At 37.1% G+C, this 21,745-nt stretch overlaps 1 protein-coding gene across 2 annotated transcripts in view; it reads left to right on the top strand.

Annotated features, from left to right (window-relative positions):
• Nucleotides 1-19,654, top strand: part of LOC127933261 (sodium/calcium exchanger 1) — an 83,653-nt gene extending 63,999 nt beyond the window's left edge. For both annotated transcript variants that reach the window (XM_052530098.1, XM_052530099.1), the window contains exons 4-7: nt 3,681-3,820; nt 5,907-6,006; nt 10,179-10,454; nt 15,177-19,654. In XM_052530098.1, the coding sequence (XP_052386058.1) occupies nt 3,681-3,820; nt 5,907-6,006; nt 10,179-10,454; nt 15,177-15,553 (893 nt within the window). In that variant the 3' untranslated portion in view covers nt 15,554-19,654. The remainder of the gene's footprint in view (nt 1-3,680; nt 3,821-5,906; nt 6,007-10,178; nt 10,455-15,176) is intronic.
• The last annotated feature ends 2,091 nt before the right edge of the window (nt 19,655-21,745 follow it).

The raw sequence follows: 21,745 nt of genomic DNA, 5'->3' as shown, positions 1-21,745 counted from the left end.
TGCTTTTTACTCTTCTCTTCCTCTGGGCAGAGTCTCACCTTCTCTCTTTCTCTCCTGGTGTCGGTTTGCTGTGTGTTAATAATTTAATGACAATTAGTTGCTTTCCTTAATTTCACAAGTACTTGCACAATAACACATATACATTACACATACATTGAAGGAGCCTAATTCTTCTTGTTTTGGTGTAAATCAAGGATTATTGCTCCAAAACTGGCATAATTTAGACCTAGTTAACACAATAGTGAAGTGAACAGAGCTAAAAATCAAATGTAAATAAAGGTAATGTATCTGCTAATCAATTTTTATGTGTCCAGTGAGGGATCTCCTACTCATCTGTCAATCAGTCATTGCTCTAAAACAAGAGATTACAAATTTGCTGGTTATGTGCGGCTTTTAAATATTTTTTTCTTCTTTTTTTTTAATTTTAGCATAGCCTTGCCAGAATCAGGACAACATTTTGGTACACTTTCTCCATACTCTTGTCTTTAATTAGTTAAAGTAATAGTATCTTCTGGTGTTTGGGAGCAATTGCATCTACCATAAAAGGCATTCTTAATATTTAAATGTGCATATATTAATGTGCTCATGAACCTTTCAGAGCAAGTATTCTATGCAGCTTCATTTCAGTACAGACAGATGAGTTGTTGTTTTTTCTGTTTTTGAAGGATATCTCTACTAACAAAGGATTCATTTTGTGGATTAAGCATACAGCAAAAACAATAATATTTAGAAATATTATTACAATATAAAATAATTGTTTTCCATTTTAATATATTTTCGAATGTAATTTATTATTACAATTTTATTAATTTATGATAGCAAAACTGAATTTTCAACAGCCATTACTCCAGTCTTCAGTGTCATCTCTTTTTATCAGTACTGAAAACAGTTTCATATTTTGTATGCTAAATGTTTTTGTGGAAACCGTGATTACAATAAAAAAAAATGTATGATATGACCCTTAATTTATAGTCATAATCATCTCTTACAAAATCTTTGTGTAGTTTACCATATAAGGTTTGCTTCAGGTTCAGAAAGAAAACTTCAAAGTGAATTGTTTAATTTGGTTTCCTCGCAATAATCTCATAAATAGACACAAAGGAAACATCAAGACACACCAGCAAATGAGCTCAGAAGCTGGGCTGTAAATCATGAGGAGAGATTAGGGCAGCTAAAAAGACTCCGAGCTCAAGATTGTGAGTTGTCTTCAAAGCCAAAGCTGTTTGAGTGTGTTTCATCTCACATTTAGATAAACATTTATTTTCCAGGAAACAATACAGCTCTTTTCCCCAGCACTTCAATGTTTTGATGTGTATCAAATGCTTTTATCATATTTTTATATTTGTTCTTGATATTCATTTAGTTTTGGTTAATGCCATGTTTTAGCATGATTAATATAAGATACAATAAAAAGAGTTTCAGAGATTAAGACGTGGAAAATAAAAGAGAGAGAAGCATCAGGTAGAGTTCAAATCAAGCGCAGTGGTTTTTGGTTATGGATTTTTTGATGATGTTTTTGCCAACAGCTTCATCAGTGATTAACAAAAAACCTGATTAAAACACTCAGGTGAGTGATGAAAGTCTTCAAAAAAATTAGTAATCAAGTCCAGTTGGCTTTGATTAGCCTCGTTTGTAAGATGATTCAACAAGATGAACAAAAGAAGAGAAACTAGAAATTAAAGGACAGTAGAAGAATGGTTGGAGGATAATGAAAGCAATGGATGTGCGCGTGTGCGTGCGTGCATGCATGCATGCAAGATGTGCAGCACCAAGCTGCCGATTGAAAATGATAGCTCTGTTTTCAAGGACAAAACAAGAAATAGAGACCCTTAGCCTGTAAAATCAATATCAGTTAACACACGCATACAAACCTCACAATCTTCATGTTGTGTTTACATCTACAGACAAAAGAAAAAATATGCAGAATCTCATTCAATTACCAAAAACTATCAAAATGTAACCATTTTTTCTTTTATTGCCCATACTTTATTACATCTAAGATTTTAAGAAATAGCTTTATGTATTTATATCTCAACCTATTGTCCTTGAAGCCCCCATTACATATAAGAAATTAAATAATTATTTGAATTTATTGGATAATTTTTATTAAATGTAATATTACTCTATTGCTTTTATTATTATATTTAATATTAATATATTGCTTATTTCATCAATTAATTTATAATAATATAGAAAAGTTTTAAATGTAATATTTTTTTTCATAGCAAGTTACATTTCCTTTTTTAGGAAATTTGGGAATATTAGTTTCTTCTATTTGTTTTCTGTATAGTTCCTATCATAATTCATGTGACTGACTGCAGAATTTGTGCATGACATCAGTCAAACCTCTCTGACCCAATTATTGTATAGCCTGTTCCTCTTCAGTTCTTCCGCTAGTTATTGGTCATTCTATTTTCAGCTATTCATTTCATCTTGACTTGTTCTTCAGTACCTAATTGTTCAAAAAGGTCCATTATATTTTGTCCAATTAGTTCTTGTTTTCAATTTAGTTAGTAAAATGAAAGGCTGTAATACATGCTAAAACTCTTTGCTATAAGACTCCAAAAAACACAGTGGATAAAATGAACTGCAATCAGAGGGAAAGGAACAAAAAAAGATAGTGTTACTGTTTGTATTTTGTTACCTCACAAATCAACAGGCAGAAAAGTGTGGAAAACACCTTAAACTCACTGTCTCAAAAAAAAGATGAACATATCATATCAAGACAGAGAGAGAGTGTTTAGGCTACAGAGACGCGTTGCTGTGCCATTAATCTGACAGTGAATTGTGCTGGAATCCTCCACTAATGCCTCAGGGTTCATTTGTGGCTCGAGATTTATTTGTTCCATTAGGTTTTTCATTCGTTTATAAAGCCGTTTCTGCAGATGAGGCTCATGTTTGTGTTGATCTTGGGAACGTAGTCGTCATAACATTGTTTTATGACTATTGCTGTTGTTGGTGTAGCGGTCATGCCAGCTGAGCTCATGAACTGAGAGAGAAATATGAAAGAAATGAGACGGGAAGAGAAAGTGATAGAGAGAATGTATGTGATAGGACTTGAAAAATTACATTTCCACTGGCCAAAGGATTTTCATTTTCTCCTTTCCCAGGTCTTCCCTTTTGTCTGTCCACATCAGTGTGTGCATGTGTCTCCACTGTAACATAATTGTTTTCCTTTCCAAACATACCTCTGTGCCTTTAGGTCTGCATCTGCTGCTTGCCTTTGACGCTCTCGTTTCATTGTGTGTGTGGATGTGGGTGATTGATTGGGCTAAACCCAGTCACACGATCAGCTTATATCACACACTTATTAACCAGAATCCCATTGGGCCCATAGAAGCTTCAGCGCATGTAACAAATGAAGGAAAAACCCTACCCCTGACATATTTCTCATATACCGGGTCATAGTGGTCTATGTGTATTCTATAATAAAAATATGTTTCGTGAAATGGACCCAATTTTCTTAATTTATCAACGGAGATCTGTGATTTTTGACCTTTTAAAGGATTTTCGTCCACAGAGCCAAATTCTTGTGTTCACTGTAGCATTTTGACAGAAATGTATTTACACACAATCCAGTTTATCCACTGAAGCCTATTGATCCACTAACAATAATTTGAACATATAAGGTGGCTGGTTTGGCTGGCTCGTCCTCTCTGACTGGAGCTTTTGTTTTTTAGAGGAGGAGAAAGAGCCGGTGCAGGAAGAGGAGGAGCCTCTGACAGGTGAAGAAGAACAACGCATTGCTGACATGGGGAAGCCAATGCTAGGAGAACACCCCAAACTGGAGGTTGTCATCGAGGAATCCTATGAATTCAAGGTGCGCTATTTTAGCTACATGTTTCCCATTTATTTATAATCACATTAAAGTAACTTCCACCCGAAAATTTAGTTAACACAAAAATGAAAGTCAAGAGGGTCGGATGTAGTTTTGCACCCCATTGGCTTTCATTGTTTGGACGAAAACGGTTCTTCAAAATATTTTATGTTCTGCTAAAATGCCCAAACAGGTTTATGACAACATGTAGTTTGAGTGAATAATGAATTTTTTTACATTGCATTTACATGTACGCTCACCTAAAGGATTATTAGGAACACCTGTTCAGTTTCTCATTGATGCAATTATCTAATCAACCAATCACATGGCAGTTGCTTCAATGCATTTAGGGGTGTGGTCCTGGTCAAGACAATCTCCTGAATCCAAACTGAATGTTAGAATGGGAAAGTAAGGTGATTTAAGCAATTTTGAGCGTGGCATGGTTGTTGGTGCCAGACGGGCCAGTCTGAGTATTTCACAATCTGCTCCGTTACTGGGATTTTCACGCACAACCATTTCTAGGGTTTACAAAGAATGGTGTGAAAAGGGAAAAACATCCAGTATGCAGCAGTCCTGTGGGCGACAATGCCTTGTTGATGCTAGAGGTCAGAGGAGAATGGGCCGACTGATTCAAACTGATAGAAGAGCAACTTTGACTGAAATAACCACTCGTTACAACCAAAGTATGCAGAAAAGCATTTGTGAAGCCACAACACGCACAACCTTGAGGCGGATGGGCTACAACAGAAGAAGATCCCACCGGGTACCACTCATCTCCACTACAAATAGGAAAAAGAGGCTACAGTTTGCACGAGCTCACCAAAATTGGACAGTTGAAGACTGGAAAAATGTTGCCTGGTCTGATGAGTCTCGATTTCTTGAGACATTCAGATGGTAGAGTCAGAATTTGGCGTAAACCAAATGAGAACATGGATCCATCATGCCTTGTTACCACTGTGCAGGCTGGTGGTGGTGGTGTAATGGTGTGGGGGATGTTTTCTTGGCACACTTTAGGCCCCTTAGTGCCTACTGGGCATCGTTTAAATGCCACGGCCTACCTGAGCACTGTTTCTGACCATGTCCATCCCTTTATGATCACCATGTACCCATCCTCTGATGGCTACTTCCAGCAGGTTAATGCACCATGTCACAAAGCTTGAATCAATTCAAATTGGTTTCTTGAACATGACAATGAGTTCACTGTACTAAAATGGCCCCCACAGTCACCAGATCTCAACCCAACAGAGCATCTTTGGGATGTGGTGGAATGGGAGCTTCGTGCCCTGGATGTTCATCCCACAAATCTCCATCAACTGCAAGATGCTATCCTATCAATATGGGCCAACATTTCTAAAGAATTCTTTCAGCACCTTGTTGAATCAATGCCACGTAGAATTAAGGCAGTTCTGAAGGCGAAAGGGGTTAAAACACAGTATTAGTATGGTGTTCCTAATAATCCCTTAGGTGAGTGTGTATAATGCAGAAGTAGGCATAAATATTTAAAGGGCATAAATTTACCAGTTTAGCCAATTATAATATCAGTTATAAGATCTATAAAGTAAGATTTTGCTTTAAACTTACTTTTTATTATTATTTGAGGATAATTTTCATTGACTAAAGTTGTTCATGTTTACAATGCGAAACCATGACACTGGGTTGCTACATTTAGGATTGACTAACTTATCATTTAGGTCACTTATGAATCAGACCACAAATCTGTAGATGCCCGTTTTTCTGTAGAAAAAAAGTTCCTTCTTGTTGCTAATGGAAACAAAGACACTATCGTTCTGTCAGGGCAGTTCAGAGATCTTAAACACTGACGTCTCATCGATCGCCTCCACATACTTCAGCACGATCCACATGTGCACTTTAGCCCACACGCACTCGGCGTGCTGAAACACACACACAGTCCGATCCCACACACACTTCACAGCGGGGCAGACCAGAGAGTGTTCAGAAGCACTCAGTGAACTGTGGTCTGCCTCATCTGAAGTGTATGTGTATGTTTATTCCGGTCAAGTTGCTCTGGACTGTAAAGAAGCGGTCATTCATTTTCTTTGTGCGCTGTCTCTCTCTCTTTCCCCTATAGAATACAGTTGATAAATTGATTAAAAAGACAAACTTGGCTCTTCTGGTTGGCACCAACAGCTGGAGGGACCAGTTCATCGAGGCCATAACAGTCAGCGCTGGTGAGTATTTCAGTTTTTGAGGAACATTGGGAGCTCTGATTTAGTGATTCATTAAAAAAAAAGAACATCTCGCTCCAGATGATAATCACTCATAAGTGCCTGCAGGGGTTTTTCATTATTATTGTTGTCATAAAATACATTTTTAGTTAAATAACTAATATTTAGCACTTTGTTTTCGATAGGGTTATTAGGGGTGTCCGATCCTGCTCCTGGGGGGCCACCTTCCTCTAGAGTTCAGCCTGCTCTTTTACACCTGCCTGGAAGTTTGTAGTAATCCTACAGAGTTTGATTAACTGGTTCTAGTGTGTTTATTAAGGTTTAAAGCTAAGCGCTGCTGGAAAGTGGCCTTCCAGGAGCAGGATAAGACATCCCTGGGTTATATAGATTGCATCAAATGTTGCAATTATTGTTTCAATTTGAAATTTCAAAAGCATGGAACTCCCTGCTGTAATGCGCCCCCTGGTGGCTGCTGTTTTACAAAAGAAATTCAGCTTTACAGCCTCACCTCTCTCAGACAATTAGGGCTGCGCAAAGGAGTCTTTATTCTCTGTGTAAAGGAGAGAAAGAAGGTAGATGGAGGGGGAGAAAGAGAAAAATGAGAGAGGGAATTTTTTTCAGTTTGTTTTCTCTGAAGTAATTAGCACTCGCAGCATGAACTCAGAGAGACTGATGATCATAGAGGCTGCTGCTCCCGAAGTGTATGTGTGTGTGTGTGTGTGTGTGTTTGTGTGGATCAGCTGTTGGTGACTTAGTGATTCACACTTGAACACCTTTCAGTGTGCCAATTTGTGCTCTGGGGCAAAGCAAGGTTAAAAGCCTTTGTGTGTGTGTGTGTGTGTGTGTGTGTGTGTGTGTGTGTGTGTGTGTGTGTGTGTGTGTGTGTGTGTGTGTTGCTGCTGTCTGCTGTCAGAACTGACCTGTAATCACCAGTGCAAAGCTGCTAGGCATAGACTTCTGTCGGACCAAGTCTGTTCATACAGCATCTACAGTAGTTATGTTGGTTGTTTTCAAAATAGCTTTATTTCATATAATGAAAATATATAAATATAGGTAGAGGAATTTAAAGGGATATTCCACACATAAATGTAATTCTGTCATAATTTACGCACCATCTTGTCATTCCATACCCATATTACTAATATCTGAAGTATCTGATTGAAGTATGAATTTTTCTTTTCAATGAATCAGTTGGATGATTCAGTAGTCTTTGCCTCTGCTACACCTCTCAAATCTCATTCAGATTCAGATTTACTTAGATTTGTTGCGTCAAACTATATCGGGCTAAGTTCTCAGTAATGGTAAATGTCATTGGTTCTTGTATGTCTTTTAAAAATCACAGTGTTCCAAATTTCAGTATGTGCATTTTCGAATCATGTGAATAAGATTTGGGTGCACAAATCATTTGTTTGTCATTTTTTGGACCTTGGCAGCCCCTGGCCACCATCCGGCTTCATTGTGGAAAAAATCAGTGTGAACATCCTGCATTAATCATTGCCAACACTGACAGATAACAAATGGAAAACTGGTTTATATTTTTTTTTTTTTATCTAATGCCACTGAGTACAGAACAGAGATTTCTCCATGACTTTTTATCAGGACATGCAGACACACACATATACGCAAATGTACACAGAAAGGGACAAAGAAGCGGAAAAGGTCTGCAGCTAATGGCAGTAAATTGAAGAGTTTAAAGTATAAAAGCTTTGCTAAATGTCAGACTCTGCAGCACAGCGAGATGATTTATATCGAAAGATAAGGAGAGAGTAAACACAACATGAGCACGAGCGTGTGGGCGTTCACTTATCTATAGATGGACATGAAATTCCCCCCAGAAGTTAGCTACAGGTGGCACAAACCAAATGATCTTCGAGGGTTAAGATAATTGTTGTTATTATATAAAAATCCTTTCAGTAATTGAAATAAAGGTGAAATAAAATGCAATCTAAATATCAGATAAAAAACTGAAAACACACAGACTTATATATGACCAAAAAAAAGTCAATAACAAAATTACAAATTATTAAAATTTAAATTAAAATTAAATCTGAAAATGTAAAAATTAAAGCTACAATTCAGAATATTAATATAGTATAATTATATAGAAATAATACTAATATCATTATTTAAAAATTGTATTTAAAAAAGTCTATGGTATGTTTTCATTTAGGGGAAAATCATTGCCAAATATGAGCTGTCTGTAGAAACTATGTTTAGATTTATATAAAACATTATCTTACACAACTTTGCAAGTCAATTGATCTTATTTAAAGGTTTTTTTATTTATTTATTACATTGTCAATGATATTACGGTGACTGTGGTCTGAAAGCAAACTGATGGTGTTTTATGAGGCGTTTACTCCCTTCAGACACACTGATGGACAGTACATAAAGCATCACTTTGACCTTCTCTGTTCTTTAGCACAGATGTGTGTGTATTTACACACACACACATGCTGCAGTGACAGCAGACATCATCGTGACCTTCACATACTCTTGGGATGTGATGAAACACACATATACACTCTTTTGAATCTTTAAAAGCTTTTTTTTGTGTGTGTGTGTATTTTTAATGATCAGTGTGTGTGTGTTCTAGCCTAAGCGTCTACATTATCAATAATCCTTTTAATCACAGTGTGCAGTCAGGTTTTTGTCTGTGAACAGAATTAATGTCTTAGCGGAACTAAATCCACCGACTTGAATATGTTTGCTCTCAGCTGCTGCTGTGAATATGTGAGATTTCTGAACATCCTGTAGCATCTAATCACACTTTAAAGGAACAGCCTCACCTGTCACAGAGAGCACTGTGTGGGCGTCTGGAAGCTGCTCTCTTTATGCTCTTAAGGAAACGCAGCACCATCAGAATATCAAACAGATTACAACCTTCCTGAACACACACACATGCACGCTGTGTGCTCTACATACAATAAAGGCAGTGTGTGTAGGTACAAAATATATATTTTTTATGTTTTCTGCAGAAAAGTGTTGCCTGGTCTGTGCAAAACCCACTGCTACAATGATGTTTTTTTGTAGGAAGCTGCCAGGTTGCTGCAGTGTGGTTGCTGGGATTTTCTGGCTAGTTCTGAGTGATTTTTAGAGATATTCCTCTGCAGTTGCAATAGTGTTTTGGTGGGTTGCTGTGGTATTCTAGGTTGTTCCCAGGTGGTTGCTAGATTGTTATGGATGGTTGCCAGGCAGTTTCTTACTAGCCCAAGTGAAAACTGGCCACTCTGGTCCCTAGAAATGGGTCGGGTCCCTGCTTTTGCTTGTTTTATTGCCTGCCATGTGAACATTGTAGGTCAGTTTGCTTAGAAAAGTAGCAAATTTAAGATAAATAACACTCTTTTTTGGAAGTCTGATGAATAAGCAACTTTGCAACTACATGTCAACTATTAGAATATTAGTAGACAGTCTGATTACTATACAGATATTCTACTAACGTTAAGTAACTCATGTCAACTTATTGTACTAACCAAACAGGCGATTTTTATGATTTTCACTCCCCTTTGATGGCCTCCAGTATATTTTGTATATACAAAAAAAAATAAAGGGCAGAGCCTCTGCATAAAAAAAATCTAGCTTAAAGCATTCTTTTTTTTTTATCAACACTTGAATATAGCTAAGTTTCATAAAAATGTCTGATTTTGAGCAAAACCTTGAGAAAATCGATTGCTTCCATCAATACCTCCAATCTTGCACAGACATATATCACTTCCTGGATCAACATTTTACTCTGTACTCTGTGACGTTATGCAGTTTTCATTTAAATGCTGTCTGTTGCTGATGATCACATTATTTTTCATATGCAACTGTTTACATAAGAGATCGCTCGTTTCTCCGTCCTGTTCATGTGTGTGTTTTTTTTTCAGAATTTTTGTACTCATTCATAATAGCGCCCCCAAGTGTATAACAGTGAAAACATGAAAAGCTGTAAAAACTTGTTAATGGCGTGGAAAGAGTTAATTCTGCTAACAGTCTAATGAAAGTTAGTTGACATGTAGTTGCAAAGTTAATTATAGTTAGTAGAATATCCAAGTGGATCATCAAAATAAAGTTTAACCTTGAGATATCATTCATTTCCATATAGCATTAATGATACAGTACAAGTCAGTACTTGAAGGTTTATTATCCTTCGATAAGGTCATATTGAATTATTTCTCATTATTTTTCTGCAGGTGAGGACGATGATGATGAAGAATGTGGAGAGGAGAAGCTTCCCTCCTGCTTTGATTACGTCATGCATTTCCTCACTGTCTTCTGGAAAGTTCTCTTTGCCTTTGTCCCACCCACCGACTACTGGAACGGATGGGCATGTTTCGTGGTGTCGATCATTATGATTGGCGTCCTGACGGCTTTCATCGGAGACCTGGCCTCACACTTCGGCTGCACCGTCGGACTCAAAGACTCCGTCACAGCAGTGGTGTTTGTGGCGCTGGGAACTTCAGTCCCAGGTGAGAGAGAGAGTGGGTTACATAAAAAACATATGTGTCTCTGATTTCTGTGTTTCAGACACCCATGTTTGTATTTACATACAGTAATTTATCATAAAATGAGGATGTGCAAACATTAGTGTGTGTGTGTGTGTGTGCTGGGCTATGATTATGATATATCATATAATTATGCAGAGTAATGCTGCTTGCTACATTGCACCTCCACATATTACTTTCATTGGTCCTGATAACTGTTATTTAAAACAGGAGACACACACACATACTGCTATGAACACACACAAACACACACACACAGCCGTTAAAGAGACTGGGTCTGCTGGAAGAGCAGTGCATGTTCACCATGTTTAGTATTCCAGACACACAGGACGGCTCATAGAGAAAACGCTGAGAGGGCAGAAAGCAAAAGCATTCCCATCTCCCTCTCTAATGCTGCCCCTTTCCCGCTTTACCTCACTCACACCATTTATTTTATTTTCATCCTCTATTTCTCGCTCTTTTGATCTTCTCATCTCACTGTAGAAAATCATTTTCTTGAATTTCTGTCTTGCTTGCAAAAGCCATCATAGTGTACATGGATAATGTCAAGCACACACAAGGACATCATTTTCTTAATTAGTATATGTGTGTGTGTGTGTGTGTGGGTGTGTGTTGTTGTTTTTTTTTGTTTGTTTTTTTTTACATTCTCAAAAGGACAGTTTACCCCTGAAAAATGATATTGTTGTCATTATTAATTCACTCTCATGTCAGTCCAAACCTGTGTGACTTTCTTTACTCTGTGGAACAAAAGAATATTCTTCGAATAACGTTGTTTACCCATATACAATAAAAGTCAGTGAGTCCAAAACAAAAATTTACTCCCCTAACATTTATTATATGGAAACAAATAATATATTTGTGTTTAACAGAATAAAAAGTCATGAAGATATGAAACAACATGAGGTTGAGTATATTGTGACAGAACAACATTTTTTGGGCAAACTATCTTTTTAAGAAAAAAGGATACATTTCCTTCAGAAAATCTTTTTTTATTTTTATTAATTAAATATTGATTGAGTAGCACAGTTTGTGTAAAATCTAATTTTGAAGAACTTCCGCAAACAGTGTCCCATTTTTCATATTTATTTAAATCACTTTTAGCATTTCATAACTCTATTTTATAATAAATGTCTATATTGTTCTGTTCTGGTAACAAATCCATTTCTCTGCATTTATGCAAAACTATTTGTGGAAGTTAGATGTGGTGCAGTATACCAGTATTGATGATAACTGTGAAATTTAAGAAATGCAATATTAATATCATGTTAATAGGGTTTCCGCAATTTACCTGTACTGGCAATAAGCATGGCATTTCAAAAATTAAATAGGCCTGTCATTAAACAGGATGTCAGTTTAATACTGTAATAATAATGTTGGACTAATTTTTCAAAGGTAATTATGTAGTGAAAGTCTAATGTCCTGACAGCCTTATTGGAAGTATTACTGTTTAGAGAAGTGCTGTAGTGTTTTTTTGTTTTAGAACAAAATTACATCCAAGCGGCTTTTATCTCAGTGGGCCTTCAGACACATTGTACCATGTCAGCTAAAAATAATTTACATTTTACATTATCTGCTAAAATCACTTTGCTAACTTTTTACCAATTTACATCTGTGTGTGTGTCTGGTTAAAGTGCCAAAATCATTGGGGCACTTACACATTTAACTAGTTACCGGTCAAAAATCGAAGTCAATAAAAGGGTAAATGAAGCCAACTTTAAAAACCATTCTAGTGAAAGGTTTAAGACCATATCCATTGATTGTTTTTCTGCTGTTTCTGCACAGTTTGACAAAATGACAAACGCTGCCCGTTGCAAACTGAACAGGGAGTTATTGAGCAGTTAGTGAATGTGTCAGTCTGCATTGAGAGATGATAGCTGTACTGAGAAAACAACTGAACTTCCCAATCGCCAAGCGAGTGGCCAGAAACCAGGCGAAGGAAATGTACACTGACTGATAAAGGCAGCTTTCCACCAATGCTTTTTTATAAGCCCCTGTTATGCCATTTTTAAGGTTCCTAATATTGTTTCAGGAAGCTCCTAAAACAGGTTTACATGCATGCATTTTCTCAAAATATACATTTAATTTCACTATGGGATTCAAATTCCTGACGACTCATTTAGGTGATTCAGAGTTGATTCTTTTTTATATATATATTCGAATATTATATTCAATATTCAAAATGGCATAATAGGGGCACTTTAAACAGAATACTAAGCCTTTAGATTCCGAATAAACTCTTTTTTTTTACTATTTTATTTGATCACTTCATTTCAAATGGAAATGGCTTTGATGACTGACATGCATCTTTTAAAAGAAGATATAAAAGGTTAATTATAATAATGTTATTTAGTATTTATACATAGGCTGTTTGGCTGAGCCACAGAGACGTTTGTAGTTGATAAAATACTTCAAATGTGTGGTCTTTTTTTTTTTTTTTTTTTTTTTTACAAATTTGTGTCCATGTGCAAACATAAGCAGTTTGAGGTTTATAACAGTTTCAAAGTCTGTAACTGTCTGGAACACTGATCGGTTTAACTCCGTAATGATTAACTGCTCCCGAGCGTCTTTCTGGGATGAAGCTTTTCATCACCATGACACCCACATTAGCAGCAGTTGTCGTCCGCACGCTGCCAGGCTCTTTGGCAGGACTTTACACCAGACTGGGTGTTAGTTGAGCCTTAACTGAGAATTTCCATAGTAATGCCATGGAAACGGCTCCATCCATGCTGTTGTTTACTGCAACATAACAGGACAGTGATGAACAACGAGAAGGAAAATTTTATTTTACACTAAACCCAGCTTTGACTGCGTAATGCTGAGTCTTTGAGTTGTTGTTGAGTCCATTTTGGTTTCTTAAGCCTTTAAATGGCTGATGTTGCTCTCAGATACTTTGTCTGATTTGCCGGGAAAGTTTCTGACCTTCACTCTTCGACAGATGTTGAGTGCTGCTGTCATGTCGCGCTGGAATTACCATAATTACGAGATAACAACTTTGAGCTATTCACATCCTTGGACTCAAAAATTATACATTTATGTGGGACCATAATTGTTAATTTCAGAAAAATGCCTCATGATGATGTTAAAACAACTCCTTAAGGTCTTGAAGTAAAAGCACACTACATTACATTATGTATAATAAAATGGCATATTAATCGTATTTTAAAATTAGTTTCTTCTGCTCACTGAAGCTGTATTTATTTGTCCAAAAATACAGTTTAAAATAACCCCTTTTCGTTTTTATTAAATATATTCTGTGTCACATGATCCTTCAGAAATCATTCTAATATGCTGATTTGATGCTGAAGTCTTGAACATCTGCTGCTTAATATTTTGGGGGAAACCAAAATGTTTTTTAAGAAAGTATGATAGTATACATTATTATCTTCTTTTGTTTTTGTTTTTTTGGTTTGATGGAATGTTGAGTGACAAACTATTTTTGGATATTTTTTTCACTCGAGAGACACTGCAGGAACACGAACATGTAAATATGAATGTGTGAATATTTAAGTGTATATATCCACAGGGTAGCGAGACCTTTAAATCAGGATAATGGCTCTGTGTGACCATAGGCAGCAAAGAGTATTATCAACATATCCAGAGCAGTTCAGCAGGGTTATGTGTTCTACTATATTAGTACAAACGAAAGAGAGAGAGGAATATTAAAAAGACAGAGAGGTATAAAGAGTTAGAAAGGGAGTGTATGTGCATCTAGGATTATTTTGAGGTCTTTCCAGACAGAAGGCACAATCAGCATCCTCATGGTTTCTCAGCCTCTGCAGTAGATCACCCTGTAAGCATGCAGCCGTCCCTTAGAAACCACACTCTTTAAACAGCAGACAGCCCTTTGATTTCATCTCAAATCAGAGGTTAACCAGGCTGTTATTACAAAATTACATCCTCACCAAAAAAGGAGAAACAAGCGAGAGAGAGAGAGAGAGAGAGAGAGAGAGAGAGAGAGAGAGAAGCTGAGTACTGTGTGCATATGTGTGCTCCGCGCACACACAAAAAAAAGAATATTCTTTTATTTTTTCTACTATTATTTTTGTTTTATTTTATGGGGAGAAAAAAATGACTGTTTTAATTATTTGTTCATTTAAGTTACTTGATGTTAATTTCATATTTTTTAATTCCTTCTTTTCAGAAAATATATCTTGATTTTTTTTTTCATTCTTGTTTTAAGCATAAACCTCACAAAATGTTGTTACATTTATGCATTTTTGTTACGTTAATGCTTTTTGTAATACATTTTAAAAACTTTATTTATTTTACAAGTATAATGTGCAAGTTACATTATTAAACTGTCATAATATTTATGAAACATTGATAGAATATTTCTGAAATATTGCTTGATAAACTTGCTCAGATACACTTAGTCACTCATCTATGTATTCTAGTTACATTAATGCTCTCTATGATTTATGGTTTACTTAGTTGTCCTTTTGGGGCAAAAATTGTCCTCAGAAATGTTCAAAATCTTTCGAAATCAAGTAAAATAAATAAATGCATGCATATTTTTCATTCATTTTAAGAGATTTTATTTGTTTGTTTGTTTATTTATTTTCCCTTATTTTTAAAGTTCCTACTTTTATTAATCTACCAGAATTACTCATGATAACTATTGACAGAAGTGTTTTACTTTACTAACACCTCTCTTTCTCCTAACTCTATCTCGTTTCTTCCTCTCAGACACCTTTGCCAGTAAAGTGGCAGCGATACAGGATCAGTACGCCGACGCGTCCATTGGAAACGTGACAGGCAGCAACGCCGTGAACGTCTTCTTGGGCATCGGAGTGGCCTGGTCCATCGCCGCCATCTACCACAACTCAAAGGGCCACGATTTCAAGGTGGACCCGGGTAGCCTGGCCTTCTCTGTCACTCTCTTCACCATTTTCGCCTTTATCTGCGTGGCAGTGCTCATGTACCGTCGCCGGCCCGACATCGGCGGCGAGCTGGGGGGTCCGCGGACTGCTAAAGTGCTGACCACCATGCTTTTCGTCAGCCTCTGGCTCCTCTACATCCTGTTCTCCTCTCTGGAGGCTTACTGCCACATCAAGGGCTTCTAAACACACATACAAGCGCTCACACATGCATACACACGCAAAAGAACTACACACCTTCACACAGTGACACACACATCATACATTCTGTGGAAAACACGCAAAGACTAAAGGGAAAAGACTAAAGACTGGAGAGGAAGGCAACAGCGGAGGACTCGGTTTCGGGTTCATGTGGATAATCGTTTTCCGCAGACCATCGGCCTGTTCTTCTGTTCTCTCAACACACCACTCCTTCATCCTCTTCTTCTTCTGTTTGTTGTTTGACTGCATCTGATTGGACGGGGTGTGACCACAGTGTTCAAACATCAAATCTAGACTATGAAAAGCTACTGTTGCTACCTTTAACTAATGTAGTTGTGCTTTTTTTAACCTAAACCAGTATAAATGCCAAGTGGGACTGTGGAATCTGTAAGCTCCCTTCATAGTGCCATAGAACTCTGGATAATGTGGCTTTGTGTTATAGGTTTGTCATCTTAATGTTGACCGAGCGGTACTGTAATTTTACTAGGGTGATTTTTCAGACACATTACTTTATGTGTCTACAAATAATGTAATCTGAGCGGTCCTAACTGAAAGGGGTCAACTTTTGCCGTTCGTGTACGGCTCGGACATCCTCCTAAACCGCTTTTGTTGTTCTTGAGCAGCTTCTAGTTCCCGTTGAAGGCCAGTTTTTATCCTGCTCTTGCACTGGTGCAGTTCATTCCAGTTCAGAAAGAGAATAACAATTAGGAGAGTGCAGAACGCCAGCTCTAATCTCTGAAGCTTTAGAGACCAGAGGTGCACTAGTGCAAGACTTTGATTTAAAAGCCTTGATCTGACGCTCTCAAAGATCATAAAGTAAGTGCTATTGAAGAACTCGGGTTAAGGAACATCCTGAATTTTCGAACATAAATATACCGCAGTTGGTTACTGATTTGATTATTAATTTATGCAATCGATGGGCCGTGTGTGAGGTCAGTCTAGTGAAGATAATCCAGCATGTGACATGCTTTTGCCAACATCACATTGAGAGTTTACAATTATGACTGTTACTTTCTGTCCAAACCCACATTCGTACATTTACACACACATAATTTCAACATTTTGGTCTCAGACACAATTTACAGTCTTACACATGCAAGCATGTATAATTGGTAGACTTTTGCTTGATAAACTTGCTCATACAGATATAGTCAGTCACTCATCTATGTGGCGTTTACGAGGGCACGCTTTCCCTCCAACCCTGCTGAGATTGCTTCTTTGTACTGTGTAGATTCGCTGCTTATGGAGCTGTAAGGTAAAGCTCATAGAGTAGTCACGGTTTTAGACGTAGGTCGATTTTAAAAGCAGAAATTGTAGAACTAATCTGAATTTGACTCTTAATACCTTTAGTATAGCATGGTTTAACACAAACAAACATTTTGAAAATGCAATTGCAGGATTTTGAGCACAGTAGTTCGGATGTAGTTATTTTGGATCTATTGTGTAGTTTGCGACAAATTTGCCAAAGGGAAAATCTTTCTAATGGAGAACTGTAGTGTGCCACAAAGCCCCTGAACTGGGCTTTCTATTTCAAATCGTACGTTTTTTTACCCACACCAAAAATATCCATGCAAGGATAAAGAGGACATGGTGACATTTCTTATAGGTGTTTGTACTGAAGGGATCCAGCCTAAAGCTCTTTTACTGCATCTGAAGACCTTTTCTTGTAATGAAAGCGTGCTTTTAAAGGGGTTCTGTGTTGGGGTTTGTAGTTTCAGTTGCTTGATTTTGAAAGAGAAGAAACATTTAGCTTGAACAGCAGTTTATTCTTTCTTTTTTGTTGTGTTGGTTTTATTTTGGCTTTACATTAATGAAAGGAAAGTATATTGTACCAGCTCCAGGGCATTTCTGTAGGAAAACTTTGATGATTACCTTTAATCGCTGACGAAGATGATCCGCTGTTGATTGCTCATTCTAAGATACACAAGAAAGACACTACAAACAAAGAAGGAAAAAACCAACAACAATAAAAAAAGACTTTTTCCTGAAGCTTATTATATATTTAACCAATAAACAAGCAGATGGAGGTGAAGTGAAGTTGGTGAAACCATGTGAATTACAGCCATACTAAGTTTTGCTGAGAAGACTTTCGCGGCTTGCTAGCCGTCAAACCAACCGACCGCAGGTGCGCCTCTCCGTACGGGGCGTTCAAACTGTACATGGTCGCTACGGTTTATACTGTATATGTATTTGCTTTAGCAGAGCAGGGAACAGCAATTGTGCGTCTGTGCTCTATAAATCAGGGCGTGGCTGCATTGGAACCGCCCCCCTGTGGAACCTAACCCCTCCCCTTACCCCGCCCCCTTGTTTGCCTTGTCCATATTCGGAACGTTAATGTGCTTCGTGTTGTCAATGCATGGATGCTAACCTGTCTGTATATAGTACGCAGAACCACCTTCATTAATGTAGTCGACAGAGGTTTGAAAGCTGTAGAGATTTTCAGACTTTTGTTTCGTTTGCTCGTTCGTTTGAGTTCCCTGTCCGTAAGTTTCATTTAAATGTGTTTTCTTTACTTGCACATGTATATTAAAAAGGCAGTATCTGTCGTTTGGTGCAGGAGCACATGTCCGAACGAAGGAAGCAGTATATCAAGGCCCTTTGCTTGGCTGTTGCAATAGTTGTATTATTTAACAGTATGAAATATTTGATCACTGAAGCGTTTAGGTGTGTATGTATATACTGTACAGTAGAATGGAGAAAGAGTCAGCACTCTGCCATTATCACAGAGAGAGTGCAACATATTTATTTAAGACTTCTGAATGACAAATATTGCCTTTTGGATTGATTGTTGCATAGAGCTTGTTTTGTCCTAGTTTCTTCGCTGAGCAGTGTGTGCGCGCGAGTGTGTGTTTTTGTGTTCGTTTGGTGGGTCTGGAGCAGCCTGTGATATTTGTAAGAATTAAAGGAACATATAATCCGTTATTTATCTGCTCCCGAGTCTGTAAACCATCTGGGAAATGTCTGTAAAACATTAGGAGAATGTGTGTGAAGCGTCAGGGTTGTGTATGTCTTACATTCCTAAACCTCCTCTCTCTTCCTCACTGCTCAGATGGACTCTAGTCTTTCAGGGGTTTAATACTAATATTTGATAATATAATTTCCTCCTCCCCCTCGCTCTATCCCTCTCTTTCTCTTTCTCTCTCTCATCCAAGGCCTCACTAGCATCTTGCATTAATGTGTCCAGTGAAATTCTGTAGGCTGGATGTTGTAAACAATCGTGGTGTACAGTATATGTGTAAAGATGTTCCTGGTATTCCTGAACAGTGCGTGTATGTGTGTAAATGACTACATTTCACTTATTTTTAGTGTATAAATTTAGAGCATGTATAAAGGTTTGCATAATCACTTATACTGCAGAGAATATTGATCTTAACTAGTCATTTTGTCTTGTTTTCTTGTAAGAAATACCTAAGAACCTATCAACCAAGATAGATTTATGTAAGATATTTAGACTTGTTTTCAAAGAATACATTTCGAATACATCTCATCTTGTTGTTGTTTCAAGCTTAAATCTAACAATTTAATGAGCTTAATGCTTAAAAACGAGGTGAAAATTAAATATTAAGTAATAAAAGAGAATATTTTGCAGGAAAACAAGACAAAACACTCTCATGCCAAAGCAGGATTGAATGTATTGTATGTAACGTAATAGCTGGTCTAAATGAAGGCTGTAAGTTTTATTATCTTATCTGTCTTGTACAGATCGAGCAAATCATTGTGTGTGTTTGATCGCTGTAAGCTAACGCTGATAGTCATGTTAATGCAAGTGTGTGTGGCCTTGTGGCATAGTGTGTCTTACTCGGTCCTCTTGTCATGGGCTTATTAAAGCTGACTCTATTTTTCTCCCCTCTCTCTCTTATCTCTTCTTTCTCTCTTGCATTTTTTGCTTTATGTCACGCTGTGTTTTGTTCGTTAGGTTGTTTTAATTTCAATCTGAATAATTAAATATAAGACTGTTTTGTTTTTGTTTTGATTTGTTTTTTTGTTGCACTCAATCTAATAAGATGGACGTCCACTAACTGTGATTGCTCCCTTAGTACACCTCTACACAGGAAATAAAGTTTGGGATATCCTGTTTAGAGCCAAGTGGCTGCATTGTCTCTTTTTGTGATTGTGGTTCTGAATATGCACACACACACACACACACACACACACACGTTACTGATGTCCAGCAGACAGAAGGTGTCATCTTTAATGGTGTTGTGCAAACTGGCAAGATGCATCGGTTGTGTTCTTTTTTTACAGTACGTGTACTTACGTGTACTTATAGTGTACTTACAGTGTATTTATCTAAGAAAGTTCTGGTAATACAAGGTAACTACATGGGCTAAGGTTAGGTTTAGGGGTAGGTTTAGGATTAGTACCTAGTTATTACATAGTTATTGTAATTACTATAATAAGTACATAGTATGTACATGAGGAACAGGACTATAAAATAAAGTGCTACCGATGCATCATTTAAGGTAGTTACTAACAAATATTAATTAACTACATGATTTAAAGGTGCTCTCAGTTTTTGAATTTTTTTGATGATCATGACTTTATATGTAGCCATATTTACGTCTGCAAAATTTAGCAGGCGAAATTGAATAATTTCACAAATCCATGCTGTTATGCTTGAGGGAGGAAAAGTCACGCAGAAAAGCGATTAGCTTGTGACCGTTGTGCTTCATGCATCACTACTGCAACGGGCAATGGACCGTTTTTCTAAAAAATTACAACTAGCTCACCAAGCAGTTATATCAGCAACATTTTTAACTGGATGAAAAATGACTGCGTGTGCATTTAAGAGGACAATATAAATATATCTAGAAATCAAGATGATGCAATAGATCATTTATCCGACAGAAACACATTTTGGTGATGGCATAACAGAAATTATGGTCAAAAATATAGCAACCCATTTAGCTTCAACAAAACAGATGCAAGGTTTAAAATGAATCAGAGAATCATTTGATCAGTCTTATTAACAAAAAAACATATTAAGAAACCAATTTGCTAAAATGAGCCTGACTTCTCATTGCTACATGTGATAAAGAGAACTGATCTATTTGACAGCTGTAACTATAAATTATCTCTATTGTCATAATTATATAAATATGTACCTTGAATGAACTGTCGCTTTTCAGTATCCAAGACATTGTAAATAGGTGAGTTTGAACGTGATGTAGAGTGTGTGCCTGTCTCACAAAATAAACTTCACATTCAATAACTGCTTAAATATTTTTTTTGCCTCCTGTTATTCTCTCAGTTGTAAAAGGGGTCAAGCAGCTGAGTTAGTTAGAAGTGACGCAGAAGCACAGTCACAGAGGCCTGTGGGCCTTTTCCAATGCCCACGCTCGCGGTCTACGGCATCTTGAGAGTGCATGGACAAAACAGGAAGTACGCAAGACCATCCCTGGTCTGAACAGCTCAGTGCTTTTAAAATCAACACTAATGCCACTTCAGGGCTAAGTGTGTTATTCATCATGTTGAGGAGTTCTGATCCCCCAAAACTGAGAGATTATTTTAATTAGGTATCAAATAATTTGTATTAAAATGTAAAGTGTTGCACATTTTATTACTATGGAGATGGGTATGCGTATTTTCTAAAACGTTTGCAACTGCTTTTTCTCATTTAATAAGTAGCACCACAAATTAATTCCTGTTCACAGGTACTACAGAACAGAAATGTAGAAGTTTATTTTGAAGTGTAAAGTATTATATGTACAAAATGTGCAAATAAAGCTCTGTAAAACATTACTTGCATGTTTACACTGTGTTGTGTGCTCCATTGGTTAAACTAACGCCCAATTGAACATTTAAAATACAGGAAATACATCATTTAAGGAAACAAGAAAGCCCCCATCATTTCTCCCACAAGTTTCACAACATGCTAATGTTTACGTCAAACATGACAGTGGCCAGAAGTGATGGGTCATAGTCATGACCTGGATTATATTTGTAAAGTTCTCTGTGTTCAGTTCATCTGAAGAAAGTAAATCACATGAGGCTTGAGGGTGAGAAATTCATTATTTTGGGGTGGACTGTCCTTCTAAGAAGGTAGTGCAAGGCAGGCATTTGACACTTGGGAGTGAGAATGCTTTGATTAACCTATTCATGCTCATTGTAACTTCCAATTTTTAATACTGCAAATGCGAAGAACATATATATATATATATTTTTTTAAAGGACATT

The sequence above is a fragment of the Carassius gibelio genome, chromosome A17 (assembly GCF_023724105.1).
Source record: "Carassius gibelio isolate Cgi1373 ecotype wild population from Czech Republic chromosome A17, carGib1.2-hapl.c, whole genome shotgun sequence".
NCBI classification, from domain to species: domain Eukaryota; kingdom Metazoa; phylum Chordata; class Actinopteri; order Cypriniformes; family Cyprinidae; genus Carassius; species Carassius gibelio.
Note: the sequence above shows the minus strand (reverse complement) of the source record. Positions and strands in the feature narration are given on the sequence as shown.